This window comes from Chrysoperla carnea, chromosome 2 (genome assembly GCF_905475395.1).
Source record: "Chrysoperla carnea chromosome 2, inChrCarn1.1, whole genome shotgun sequence".
NCBI classification, from domain to species: Eukaryota; Metazoa; Arthropoda; class Insecta; order Neuroptera; family Chrysopidae; genus Chrysoperla; species Chrysoperla carnea.
This window is the reverse complement of record NC_058338.1, coordinates 41,229,940-41,243,242: the sequence shown is the minus strand read 5'-3', so window position 1 is coordinate 41,243,242 and position 13,303 is coordinate 41,229,940. Positions and strand designations below refer to the sequence as shown.

At 29.5% G+C, this 13,303-nt stretch overlaps 2 protein-coding genes across 2 annotated transcripts in view; both read left to right on the top strand.

The window, feature by feature from the left end:
- LOC123293161 overlaps positions 1-7,638 on the top strand; it is a 70,155-nt gene extending 62,517 nt beyond the window's left edge. Inside the window, exons 14-19 of the mRNA XM_044873886.1 lie at positions 1,626-1,756; positions 1,820-2,054; positions 3,280-3,446; positions 5,509-5,802; positions 5,872-6,021; positions 7,329-7,638. Of these exons, the coding sequence (XP_044729821.1) occupies positions 1,626-1,756; positions 1,820-2,054; positions 3,280-3,446; positions 5,509-5,802; positions 5,872-6,021; positions 7,329-7,611 (1,260 nt within the window). The 3' untranslated portion in view covers positions 7,612-7,638. The remainder of the gene's footprint in view (positions 1-1,625; positions 1,757-1,819; positions 2,055-3,279; positions 3,447-5,508; positions 5,803-5,871; positions 6,022-7,328) is intronic.
- Positions 7,639-8,912: 1,274 nt separating this feature from the next.
- LOC123293159 (splicing factor YJU2-like) lies at positions 8,913-11,702 on the top strand. The gene is made up of 3 exons (XM_044873881.1): positions 8,913-9,034; positions 9,109-9,677; positions 11,040-11,702. The coding sequence occupies exons 1-3, from the start codon at positions 9,011-9,013 to the stop codon at positions 11,464-11,466; spliced, it is 1,020 nt and encodes a 339-aa protein (XP_044729816.1). The 5' UTR covers positions 8,913-9,010; the 3' UTR covers positions 11,467-11,702.
- The last annotated feature ends 1,601 nt before the right edge of the window (positions 11,703-13,303 follow it).

Here is a 13,303-nt window from a genome sequence, read left to right as displayed (position 1 = left end):
TTTATAAAATTGCAAAAATACTATAATTTAAATGAGAAAGAAACCTTCTTTTATCGATGTTATCGATATCATGGTTAGTTACATAATATTAATATTATTGAATAAATAATAATAATTATATACAATTATTTGTAAAATTTCCTTGATTTTCTTATTAAGGTGTTCATTTATTAATAAAAATATTTTTTCCCATTATTGTTATAATTCCCATATTGTAATTTCTTTGTATGATTGAAGGCTAACATCATATCAAAATTGAAATTTATTTAGTATAAATATTTTATAATAACTCAAATAAAATATTAAAAAAGTTATGAGACCGTTATTAAATTTTAAAACAAAGAAGTGAAAATTATCCAATTTGTGAATTTTTTCATTCTCTTGCAGTTAATTATATTTGTTATCAATGTTTCGAAAAATATTTATTCATTGCTGGTGCTGATTCCAGGTGATATTCGTAAAATTGTTTATCAAATTTTTGGAGATTATAAAAAAAAAATCAACATTGAAAATTATATTATTTAGTGCTCTCCAGCCATTAATTTTGTAACGGAAGTGCATATACTAAGTGACTGTTTCTCCGCGAATTCATCAAGAGATTTTCAGAATAATTGTTTAAGTTTTTATTATAAATTAAATAATGATCATATAGTATTTGAGTTATAAATTTGTATTAAAGTTGATTTTCTACAACTACAAATTTTTAATTTAGAACATTAAACGTAAATCTTCCTCTAAATATTCAACTTAGAAAGATAATAAATAAACGATTGTAAATAAATTGTATTATTATAATTAGAAAATTATTATAAACATATTTATTTTATAATAAAATTATATTAATCATGAAGTGAGTTAAATATTATAATTAACAGGCTTGGTTTTATATATTGGACACGTGGGCCATGGCCTTAGTCGCACAAATCTTCGAGGCGGCAAATTTACCGTCATAGTATTTTTACGTACATGTGAATTTGATCTTAAACATGACAAAAAATGTTGACGATGTTGAAAAATTTTATACTTTCGAATTTCACAAAAATTTTCTCAAACAAGCATATAATTTTTAAATCCTGATTCATTCGCTTTCTGAAATAATGACGAATTCTTAAGCATAATAGCATCGATAAAAAAGATTTACGTGAAATTTTTCTATTCAGTTCAAACAGTATATATTTTATTGTATTAAAACTTGCTGAAGAAACTTAGGGCGGCATCTTTTGCAATTGTCCAAGGATGGCGTTTTGTTTAAATTCAGCCCTGCATTAACAAATTAATGTAAAGTCAGACCACGGAAAGAAAAAATTACCCCAAAAATATTAACAAATACAAATAATTTGCTGCGTCAAAACGAACCGTGCGCTTGCGAGCCCTGACTTAATACTGGCAGCCCATCTTTCGATAATCTATTTTTTTCTTAAAGATATATGAGATACCGAAACTAACTTAGCAATACTGATTGATCACATCAGCTAGATGCAGCCATTCTAGAAAGTTAGGCACTTATGAAAGTATATGGCATTAAATTAAAATCTATAATATCATCATAATATTTTATTTATCTTCTTAATCCCATAAAATTGGAATGTCTAAAACAATCTGATTAAAATTTCTCATTATTTTAGGATGCTCTCCGACGGAGAAGTAAATCAGAAAGATCACATGAAGAACCTGAACAAATAGAATCATTTCCAAGTATTCCAGATACTTTACTAGAAGATTTAAATTTATTAACAAAACCTGAGGAGGAATCAAAGTATGTATTAAACTAAAATCGCTTTCAAACGATCAGTACTTTGTAATTATTTACTATTTACAGAGAAGATTTATGCGAGCAAGATGAAATAGAAAGAAAATTTATGGCGTTATCGCTTGCGTTTATGACCGATGGCACAACATTAACCACTCGAAGAGAGCGATTACAAAAGTTCCGGGATCAAGCAGAAAAAAATTTATTAAGTGAAGTAGAACAGTTAATGGCAGCCATTCATAAACTTAATCCATTATGCATAGATGCTGAACGAACAGAACTAGTCACAAGTCTTATAACACAAGTAAGTATGTAAACATGTATAATGGGTTCTTATTTCCTGCTAGAGTAATTTATCTTATCAATACATAGTATAAAACAAAGTCGCTCCCGCCTGCCTATCCCTAAACCCTATGTATGCTTAGATCTTTAAAATTACGCAACGGATTTGGATGCGGATTTTATAACACATGCATATGATAAAGTAGAGTAAGGGGTTGAAATAGGGGTTAAAAGTGATGTGCTGGTTTTTTTTTTTTTTTTTTGCTTAAAATTAGTTCTTGTGTCGATTTCAGACCTCAAAAAAATGTTTTTCCTCTTAGAAAATAATAATAAAAGGACCACTTCTAAATCTTTCCAGTTAACAATACAATATGTTTAGCCTCTGTTTATTAATTGCACTGTTACTGTATTAATCCAATTAAGTAATCCGGATACTGAAAACAACACCGTTTGAAGATGTACATTAATTTTGACGATTTCGAACATCAGCGACACGTTGCAATGCCATTCGAGCGACACGTTTCAATACGATTCGCAGAAGATAAATCTGCAAAGTAGCCAGGAGAAATACAGAGAACTAAAATCTGTTTCAACCTCGCATAGAGAATGTAAATAAACTCTATACATGTGAAAGACTAGAACATAAATTGATATACATTTTAAAAAATTGTGTCTTTATTATAAGTTGTTGATTAGAAACATGCCTTGGTTGTATCGATTTGTAAAGTATCCAAATAAGACCCTGTGGATTTCGCGATGATCAAATTCATAAATAATTATTTTAAAGTTATTTTCTTGTGGGATTATGAAGTAGCCTTCCCTACACCAACATCAAAAATATATGATATTTCTGTATTTACATTCTGCATGCGCCTTTATATCGACATGTACCGACAGTGAATTTATCTTTAACGGAGAACGCTTTTATGAAAAATATGATAACTTTTTGGACTTCATTTCGTAAAATAATACTTTTAACTTCAAACAGTTCTTAATCACTAATGAAAAATTCGTTCCGAGCACTAAAACTAAGTCACTTCTCCGTATGTGCGAAATTCATCCGCAAAAACTCACGGTGAATCATAGTCCATCACCTTCCAATCATTCCAAAAAAACATCCCACTGACCAAATTAATTGTTAAAGGTAACTGCTCTAAATATCGAAGATTAACCAAGCTATCCTAAGCAAGCTTCAAGGTGCATAGCTTTCTTGATGAAATGTTAACTATCATACATCTTTTTTGTAGGTTGATGTTTTAAAAAAAGCAGCCAAACAATCATGGAATATGTCTCAATGTTTTGGAGCCGTGCAGCAAGAATGGCGTCTAAATGAATCCGTAAAATTAATGCTAAAATACGTAGAAAGTGTAAAGTTGCAGCGAGACACAGCCCGAAGACACTTTCAATATACAAGGTAAAATTATAAATTATAACTTCAAAATTTTGAATGAAAAAATATCAAGTTTAAATTTTATGAAATTGGTGAAAAATCTTGAATTTTCACAGGTCATACGATATTTCTGATATTGCGATCAGGTAAATTTGTAGGCTTCAAATATTGCCTGTATTGTAGATGTTTGTGATATATTACAAAAATATACCACTTTAATTCACGTAAACATTAATTTTCCACGCAAATTAGTAACATAAGTCTCACCGTATTTACTTACAAAAGTTTTTAATACCCTGTATACCGGTTGTATAAATACACGTTAGGGATATTTGCATAAGAACTTACGGACATAAATGTGTAAAACAAAGAAAGAGAGACAGAGATTATGTGTGTGAAGTTTGTTGTGCTTGATACTTGTGCCCTCACTGCTTGTGTTCGTTCAAGGCGCCTATCTGGACTGGGTGTTGTCGTCGGTCGTTGCGTACTTGTACTGCGCTTCAGGCTGTCTAAGTGATTGAAAACAATTGAATTGTTAAATTGATTGAAAACAAAAGACAACCTGATGCGCAGTACAAAGTACGCAACGACCGACTCTCCACTAAACTAATTTTACATCCTTAATATATATGTTCTTGCCCTAACGTGTATTTATACAATCAGTATATAAAATTAGTCTAAAGTTTGTAAAGTCAAAGTTTAGAAATATAATGGTACAACAAAATTTTTGGACAGGTGTTCATAAAATCACATGATTAGTCCATTCCCGTCTGGCTGTCTTTGAACACGATAATTTAAAAACGAAAATAGAATAAACTGAAATGTTTATTCAAAAATCGGTCATTTTTCCTATAAAAAAACATTAATTCAATTTGTATGGATATATTTCATTTGCTCTGACGGATATGCAGGGTAATTTTAACAATTAACTAAGTTGTTTTTTCACTTTTTATAAATAGGTTTAATACTTGATGTTGTATTTCCTAGCATGATAATTTGACACTTAAGCACTGCTGTAGTTTATTATTAGATCAATCGCAAGGCGGGGCTTTATAGTTTTTTAAGCCTTCGATACTATACTGATTATGTTATCAGAATTGGTAACATGATCAAATTATAATTGTTTATGAAAATTAACCATGTTTTCGAGATACTTTTAATAAAGAGGATCAAATCAAAACCTCGCCTAGCCATCAGATTACTTATAGGATAAAGATTGCAATCCTTATTTAATTCCATCATGATACCATCACGGTTTTACATCATCGTTAATAATGTTAAATTAAATGTACGGTATTTGTGAAAATTGTTGACATCATATCGAAATGCCATCACACATGCTATTATTTAAAGAACGCAAAATAAAAAACTATTCATAATAATATGCACCTCAGTTTATCTCTTTTCATTTTTCCAAGTTTTTACTGCACCAAAATTACACATAAATTTTTGTAAATATTAAATGCCAACCAACAGTGCATCTTATAAAAAAAATCTTATTAAGTTGCATTCAATTTCTTAAGAAACTCTTAAGGTATAGTCTGGTCAAAAGTCCCATAGGTATGAAAAGTGGTTATCGCACTCACAGGAGTGTTTTACCGCTTTATTCTCTTTAATATGCATATAACGAAAGACCACTAAATACAAAATCCTTATAAAAGTATTTTGGCAACCGCGCACGAAGCAGCTTTGATGCGTTAGTAAATTTGCCATCCAATAAAAATTTTCGCGCACATTTATCAGATAAAAATGTATGGCTGGAACAGCTAATATAACATGTAGTTTACGCTAATGTCAACTGGATAAGAGCCAGTCAGGCTGTATTATCCAGATGTATTAGTTTTCTTTATCTATCTTAATCGAATCAATGGTCGCTTAATCTTCATGGCAGCTGCAACGACATCTTAAACGCGTAAATTTTGTTTAGTTCAAACACATAAAATTTTATACCAGCAAAATTAGCGTGACTTTCTTCAATTTAATAAACTTAACTATCATTTTTACTTGTATCTTAGCATACAATTACATAAAAGCCAAAGTTAATGAAAACAAAAAGAAATTTTATTGATCTATTTTAAATTTTTAGGAGAATGTTACAAGAAACAACGAGTGCCGAAACTCCAAAAACATCAACTCAACCAAAGACTGTCTTATCAAATAGTAGTAATAGTTCTAGTAATAGTAATAATAGTAGACTTATGACCCGTAGACGCGCAAGTATAGCAACAATATCTCGACCAGCAACACCTACAGAAACGCTACGTACTCTAGCAAATAGACGACCCTCACCATCACATACAGATCCAATTGTACGTCGATTAGAACTACCCGAACGATTGAGTCCTGCAATAATTAGGTCTACGCGTCAAAGTAGAGCTGAGTAAGTAACAAAATGTAAATAATTTTTCGTTAGCATTATAAAATAAATAATTTTAAAATTTTATTTTAGATTGGGTGTAGGAGTCGAACAGCTACAAAATATACGTGAAAATATGGAAGCAGAAAGTTCAGATGTTTCAGACTATGAATGCAGTGAAGTATCGAGTAAAACAACAAATAGATTAAATAATACAGAAAATTCTCAGATAAATGACACATGGTAATTTTTAAAATTTTATTAATGGAAATGCTTAAATGGCGTCCCAAGTTACGACAATTTTATTTTTGCATTAACTTTTTACTGCATGTTTCACGAAAGAAAATAGCAAAAATAAAAAATTATTTTTCTAAATTATATTACTTACGGTTAATTATAATAACAAAATTTTTAATAATTAAGATAGATTTTTTTAAATCAAAAATTTTTTTAATTAGTTGATACATTTTTTTTTAAATAAAATACTTTTATAAATAAATAATTTAAATAATCGTTATAATTGAATGTATTTTAAAAATTCCTATTTATTAACCGAGATGCTATTTTTGATTACAAATTTGTTAATATACAAATGTTTTAGGTACCATTGTGCCGTTGTTGTTAGATAAGCACCGATCCTCGGTCTTGCAAATCATACGACTATAATTCCATAAGAGCATAAAAAACATAAACAATAAATACGGACGAGAGTGGAATAGCCTGTTGAACCACTCAGGATCTTTCAAAAAAAATTAGGTTGTAACATCCCTTACTGAACTGTTTTTTTCAAAAGTGTTTCCTCTTGGTCATAACTCGGCGGCTAAATCCGTTTTATAACCTCTAGCGGTTTCCTTTTGATCAAGTGAAATGAAATTCGGTATATATGGTTGTTTACTAGGCAGAACGATGTTATAAAAGTGGCGGCTGATTTCATCAATTTGTAGGGGATTCTCAGGGGGAAAACTGCATCAGAGTTTCAAGTTATCAGTCCCCCTTTCTTCACTTTAATGTCAAAAAATCAGGGTTATTAAGCTGGAGAGTTTAATATTTACCGAAGAAAAAAATTGAGTTAATGTTAATGAAGCACCTTTTGGAATATATTTTGGCATCCTTTTTAACACTTTTATCTAAATATTTCATATGAAAAATATATTATAAAAGTATGAAAAGACAAAAATCTCATTTCAATAGAAAACATTAAATTATAATAAGCATCTAAAGGAAGGGAAATATATGACCTCACAGCTAAAAACTCTTTAACGTTAGTCTAAAATTGAACTTTTACAAACCGCATGCAAATGTAATTTACATGTAAGAGACACAAAGTGTTCTTTGGAAAGGTTATTTGCATCCTAGGTAGACAGGAGGTGGGGGTTGTAGGATGTAATCAGCGCCTACAAATTTTGGAAAGTCTAAACGTTGCATCTGGCTTACATAATTCAAAATTTTGAAATTAGATCTTAGTTTATTACATTTTACAAAAAAGTAGCATGGCTTTTCAGAATATCACCCTTGATCCTAAATTTAATTTTTTAAACTTCTATTTCCAGCGCACCAAATCCATATGCCTTAATGGTATGTAATTTCTTTCGCCGTTATTGTGGTGACAGTTTACATTCAAGTGGATTACTTCATGAAATATGTGTAACAGGTGCTTTAGTTTTCTTTTTCATAGCAGCTATGCAATTAGGTTCGGTGTTATTGGAGGTTGAATATGCACGACGCGGCGTATCTGTAAATCATATACCATGGTCGTGGGCTAATTGGGATGAAGTATTACAAGTATTGTTTAATTGGAATTCATCGAACGATAATGGACCAAGGCCATATTAAAAGTTAAATTATATATTTAAATTATAATATTTTGTATTACGTTATTTATTACATAAATGAATTTATCACTATCCACTACCCATTTCCAAAATATTACTCCATAGAAAGTACGATCGCTAGGAGTATTATACAGTTATTTATAAAAAAAAAATGTAAATTAGTTCTATAAGTATAAATGTTTATACAAGTGTTAATATTACATTAAAAATATATTTGAAAATTTTCATTTTTTCTTTTTTGTAAATTTTTTATATAAGTACAGAATAACGACAAAATACAGGTGGTGTCTTTACCAGAGGATGAAATTTTAAAAGATGCACTAGACATATACTGCACTAGAAATGTATCAGGATTTCACCATATTTTAAAAAATTGTAGTAAATTTTTATTACACATATATCAAAGCTCGATCCTAATTTTTGTTTTTGAGTTATCGTGATGACGGGCGGACAGACGGACAAAAATCTCTTGAAAAACATAAGTACACAGACTATTTTAGTTAAATTCCTATCTTATAATATAACCTGGAGTTGATTTATTTAGTACAAACAAGGATTTTATAAAGTTAACTTGCACTTGTTAAATGATATCAGGGTATGAAAGCGTCCATATTTCTGAGCAATATAAGAGAACATTCAAAATTAGGGAATCATACAGGTATAAATGAGTCTCATTTGAGTCGGCTTGAAATTTTGATAAAATAATTTTCAAATTTTGAAGTGCCACATTAGCTTTAGAAACCATATTTTTAGTCACTCCTAGATAATTGATATTATTTACTATTTCTAACCGTTTCGATTTGTATGAGAAAGATGTTCCCGTTTTAATTTTACCTCCACGTCTAAAAATCATAATTTTTGTTTTGGATGTGCTAACTTCAAGAAAGTTTCTATCGCAATATAGAGCCAAAGCGCCCAGAGCTTTTTGGAGTTTGTAGGGATTATCCGCTAGCATAATTAGATCATCCGCCATTAAAATGCATATAATATCGTTTCTCGAGTCTAACGTTTTAATTAGACTACTAATCAATGTCTAACCACCACCAAACTTTTCGATGAAGCTCAAATGTAAAAAGTTATTAAATTTGTTTGGCTCCTTGACATAGGTAGGTAAGTAGGTTGACATAGATTGGCGTTGAGATTTTGTGAAATACGCGATATAATGTCATCCATTAAGTTTTACTATTCTATGATCATGACTCATGACCTTAAGATAATATATAAGAATGACCTATGAAATCTATGGTCCGTGATTGCGCATGTTTGATTTATTTATGTCAACAAACATGAAGGTTATAAAGAAAATTTGACAAAAAAAACATAACCTTAAACTTCAAAACAACGTTTCTCTTCAATTAAATATCTAGTCTAATCGATTTTGTTATTTATTTTTATAAAATATGTCAGAAAGAAAAGTATTAAATGTAAGTATTTTAAAATCTTTGCAGATAATTGAAATAATTAAATACTATTCTTAACATTGATGATTACGTTTTAGAAATACTATCCTCCGGATTTTGATCCATCGAAAATACCGCGTATGAAATTACCTCGTAATCGACAATATACTGTACGATTAATGGCTCCATTTAATATGCGTTGCAAAACTTGTGGCGAATATATTTACAAGGGTAAAAAATTCAATGCTCGTAAAGAAGACGTAGAAAACGAGGATTATTTAGGAATACGAATTTATAGGTTTTATATCAAATGTACTAGATGTTTACAAGAAATATCCTTTAAAACTGATCCAAAAAATACTGATTATGAAATAGAGGCTGGTGCGACGAGAAATTTTATGGCATTGAAACTAGCTGAAGAGCAAGCTCAAAAAGAAGAAGATGAATTAAAAGATGAAGAAGCAAATAATCCAATGAAGCTTTTAGAAAATCGTACTGAACAATCTAAAAATGAAATTGAATTATTAGAATCACTAGAAGAATTAAAAGATTTAAATCGAAGGCATCAAAATATTGATTATGATTCTATGTTGCAGCAATATGATACCCGAGAAACAGCCCGAGAGCGTGAGGAAAGATTACAAAAAATGGATGAAGAATTTATAAAGTAAGATCTTTTTTCATTTTTTTGAATCCATACACCGAACCTCGATAAAAACCACATTTTTGATTTTTATTTTGGTAGACTTGAAAATATTGCTTTAGTTATATTTAGGATCTATAAATCAGTGATTTAAAATCACAATCACCAAAATTATGCGCGCATCCGTAGATAACCTTATTTTTTACGAAAGAAGTTATTAGTCTCCTGAAAACCCTAGCAACTTTAGTGCAGGTGTTGGCCATTCAAATCCACCACAGAAAATTTCACTTCACAGATCACAAAAACTTTTTATTAAAAATAAGTTGAAGAAGTATACAACAACATTTTTCAAGGTTTAAGTACATCCCAGTATAAAGGTACCCCGGATGATCCTCCACACTTATCCAGCTTTCTTTATTAAAAACTTCCATGTGTGCATAAAAATGTAAAAAACTCATAAATTCATCACATTATCTTTTAGTTTATTGTAAATCTGACCCAAATTTGTTGCGAACTGGATAATGAAACTATTATGTTAATTTGACTTTATTTCGAGTCTATTGTGGAAAATCCTACCTTTATTGCATGTTTAGAACTGAAAAAGGTAATTTTGGATGTTTTTTCCGAGGGATTCCGAATGGTCAATTTTGTAGGAAACTGTTTTAAAACATATATTATCGAGTTGAATTGTTTTTGTGCGGTTGCCAAGATTCAATGTTTTTTGCTTTCGATATTTAAAGTGTCTGGCAATAAATACTGCCGACAAGAGGTGTCTGACAAAAAATACTGCCGATAGGAGGTATCTGGCAGTATTAATTTCAAATATTTTACAATATTCCCTACAAGAATCAGTCCTCTGACTGTAAGTAAAGTGAGTACAATTTTTACGTGCCTGGTACCTGAGAATTGGCTGTCGGAATAAGCTAACGGGTGTATACGGTCACTGTAGACACTAATACTACTACATATATTGTACATATTTTGGCCATCAGAAAATAAGTAGGCTCTGGGGACCCTGGGATCTTAGACCATATATACATTGTAAGTAAATTTTCTAAATTTCAATTTTTTTTTAAGTAGTTTTGGTTAAAATTAACCATAACAGACGGACAGATCGAGAGACAGACACTAGAATGACCCTATAGGTATAGAGGTTCCATTTTTTATCAGATGACAGAACCCTACAAAACAGATAATATTACCTATTTAATAACTTAGTCTTGTCCTTTTTTAAATAAAGATTTCTGCATGTAAAATCATTCATAAAACACGTTACGTAATACTGAAAATTACCTCGAATTTTGCAAAATATCATTTACTAAACTTACCTGGTAAACTTGCATTAAACACCCTCATGCATTAAAATTTTTTTTTTTCTATTTTTAGAAGTATTAAATTTTCTAATTCAAATAAACGAAAATTGGTTGTAGAAGAAGAAATTATTGAAGATATGCCAGAACCTTTATCTAAAGAAATAAAATCGTTATCCAAAGAGAATGATTCTGATATGCAAAAAAATATTGACAAACCTAAGGTTGAAAATAAATTGTCTAATTGGTCTTTTAAAAGTATTGGTGGATTATCATCTAAAAAAGTTTTAAACTCTGGACTGGTGAAAATAAAAAAAGTAGATAACACTATAAATAAAGCATCAACTTCCGAACAGTCAATCAACGACGATAATACATCTTCGCAACACAAAGACGTAGATAGTTCGATTCAATTACAACCTAAAATAACTACGACGAATCATGGAGGTGGTTTATCATTAGTAGGGGATTATAGCAGTAGTGATGATAATGATTCTTCATAGAATTTATTGAAAATTTGGTGTCATTAAAAAGTATAATTGGTTCTTCCAAGTTATATATGTATTGTGAAATAAAATTCAAACCACATTATCGACTCGGTATCAGTAAGTGTTTGTAAGATACAAATAAATACACATCGTGCAAGTTGAGGTAAGGGTACAATGTTCATTTCATATTTTTAAAATAATCGCTACTTAATGAACGAAAGTGCATTATTAATTGTTATATAAAAATAGTTAAGACGCATAATTTTTAATAACTTGTAGTTTAAACAAATTTAATAAATGATAAATATTTTAATTTGAGTATTGTGGTATTTATCTGCTATTCGTATAATAATTATATCTCCAATTTAAATGTAAATCAACAATTGTGAGCGCTCACTAAAATAAACAATTGGCTGGTTGAATAAAAAATAATAATCAATTTTTACCTTATTTAATTATTTATCATGCACAATATTGAATGAAATTCGTCAAGAAAATATGTATGTTAATTAATTAAAATGAAATAAAATTTAAAAGTGAAATCACAGATTACAAACGTTTTTTGAGTACAGTGTGCATTGCTTTATGTGCGTGCTAGCCTATCATAGATTATAGATTTATTACATAAAAGGATAGGCAACTCTACTGAATATGAACTGTTACTACCGAACTAAAAAAAAGAGGTGTTCTAAGTTTGACGGCTAAGTGTGTGTGAGAGTCTTTCTGTGGCATCGTAGCGTCTAAACGGATGAACCCACAGATTATAATTTATTACATAAATAGATAGGAAACTCTACTGTACATGAAATGTTGTCCAAAAAGCCCCCTGGAGAAAGGCACTTACAATAAACTATTATTTTTTTTAAATGGCGGGAATTAGGTACTATTTCTATTCAGTTTATCTTTTTTTTTTAATTTTTTTGTATTTATTTGTCTTCTAATTAAATAAAGTGAAGTTTTTTTAAATAAAATAACAAATATTAATAAAATAATAATTTATTGCAATATTTGAAATAAAATAGCATATATTAACATTTTAATATTAACATTAATAATAACAATTAATTATTAGTTTGATGTAAGTTAAATGCAATGTAAAACCATTTTATTTCGTTAACAGTCAATTAAAATCACAATTAAACACTACCTAAATGTAATCAACACGATTAACAAGACCTAATCGCTAAAATAAACTCAGTACATGCCATAAAAAAATCGGAAAATAATATAAACACACCTAAAACGACTAAATTACACTAGTTAGTTAATGAACAGGGGCACAATGAAAATGGCCAAAATACTTAAATAATTCCACTATTCAAATAATCCACAAAATGTTAATAAAGACAATCAATTGAGAATACACACAAAGAAATTTAACGAATTTTAATGACATTCAAACAAATTTTGAAAGACGTATTGTTTATTTATTTAAAAATATTTAAAATATTGTTTCCCCAACAACCATTGAAATAGATAAATTATCAAAACTAATAGATGGCCCTACACGAATATAACGTGTAGAGCCACCTGGAGAAAGGCACCTTCAGAGAACAAAAATAGTAAAAATTTTACAGGGAGTTGCAAATCTGTTTTAAATTAAAAACTAGAATCTGTGGATGAACCGAATTTAATTTTTTTGTTTCGTTTGAAAAGTAATATAATGAAGTGTGTTCTTAGCTATGTTTCAAGTGCGAGTTTAGGATTCCTTAGCCGGAATAACTAAAAAATAGACCATGATCCTCAGATGTTTCAACTTTCACGGCTTGGTTTACTGTCTTCATTTCAATAAACTTTTATACAGAATAAAACCGTAAAAAATTAACTTAAGTACTGAAAATATTTTCTTAAA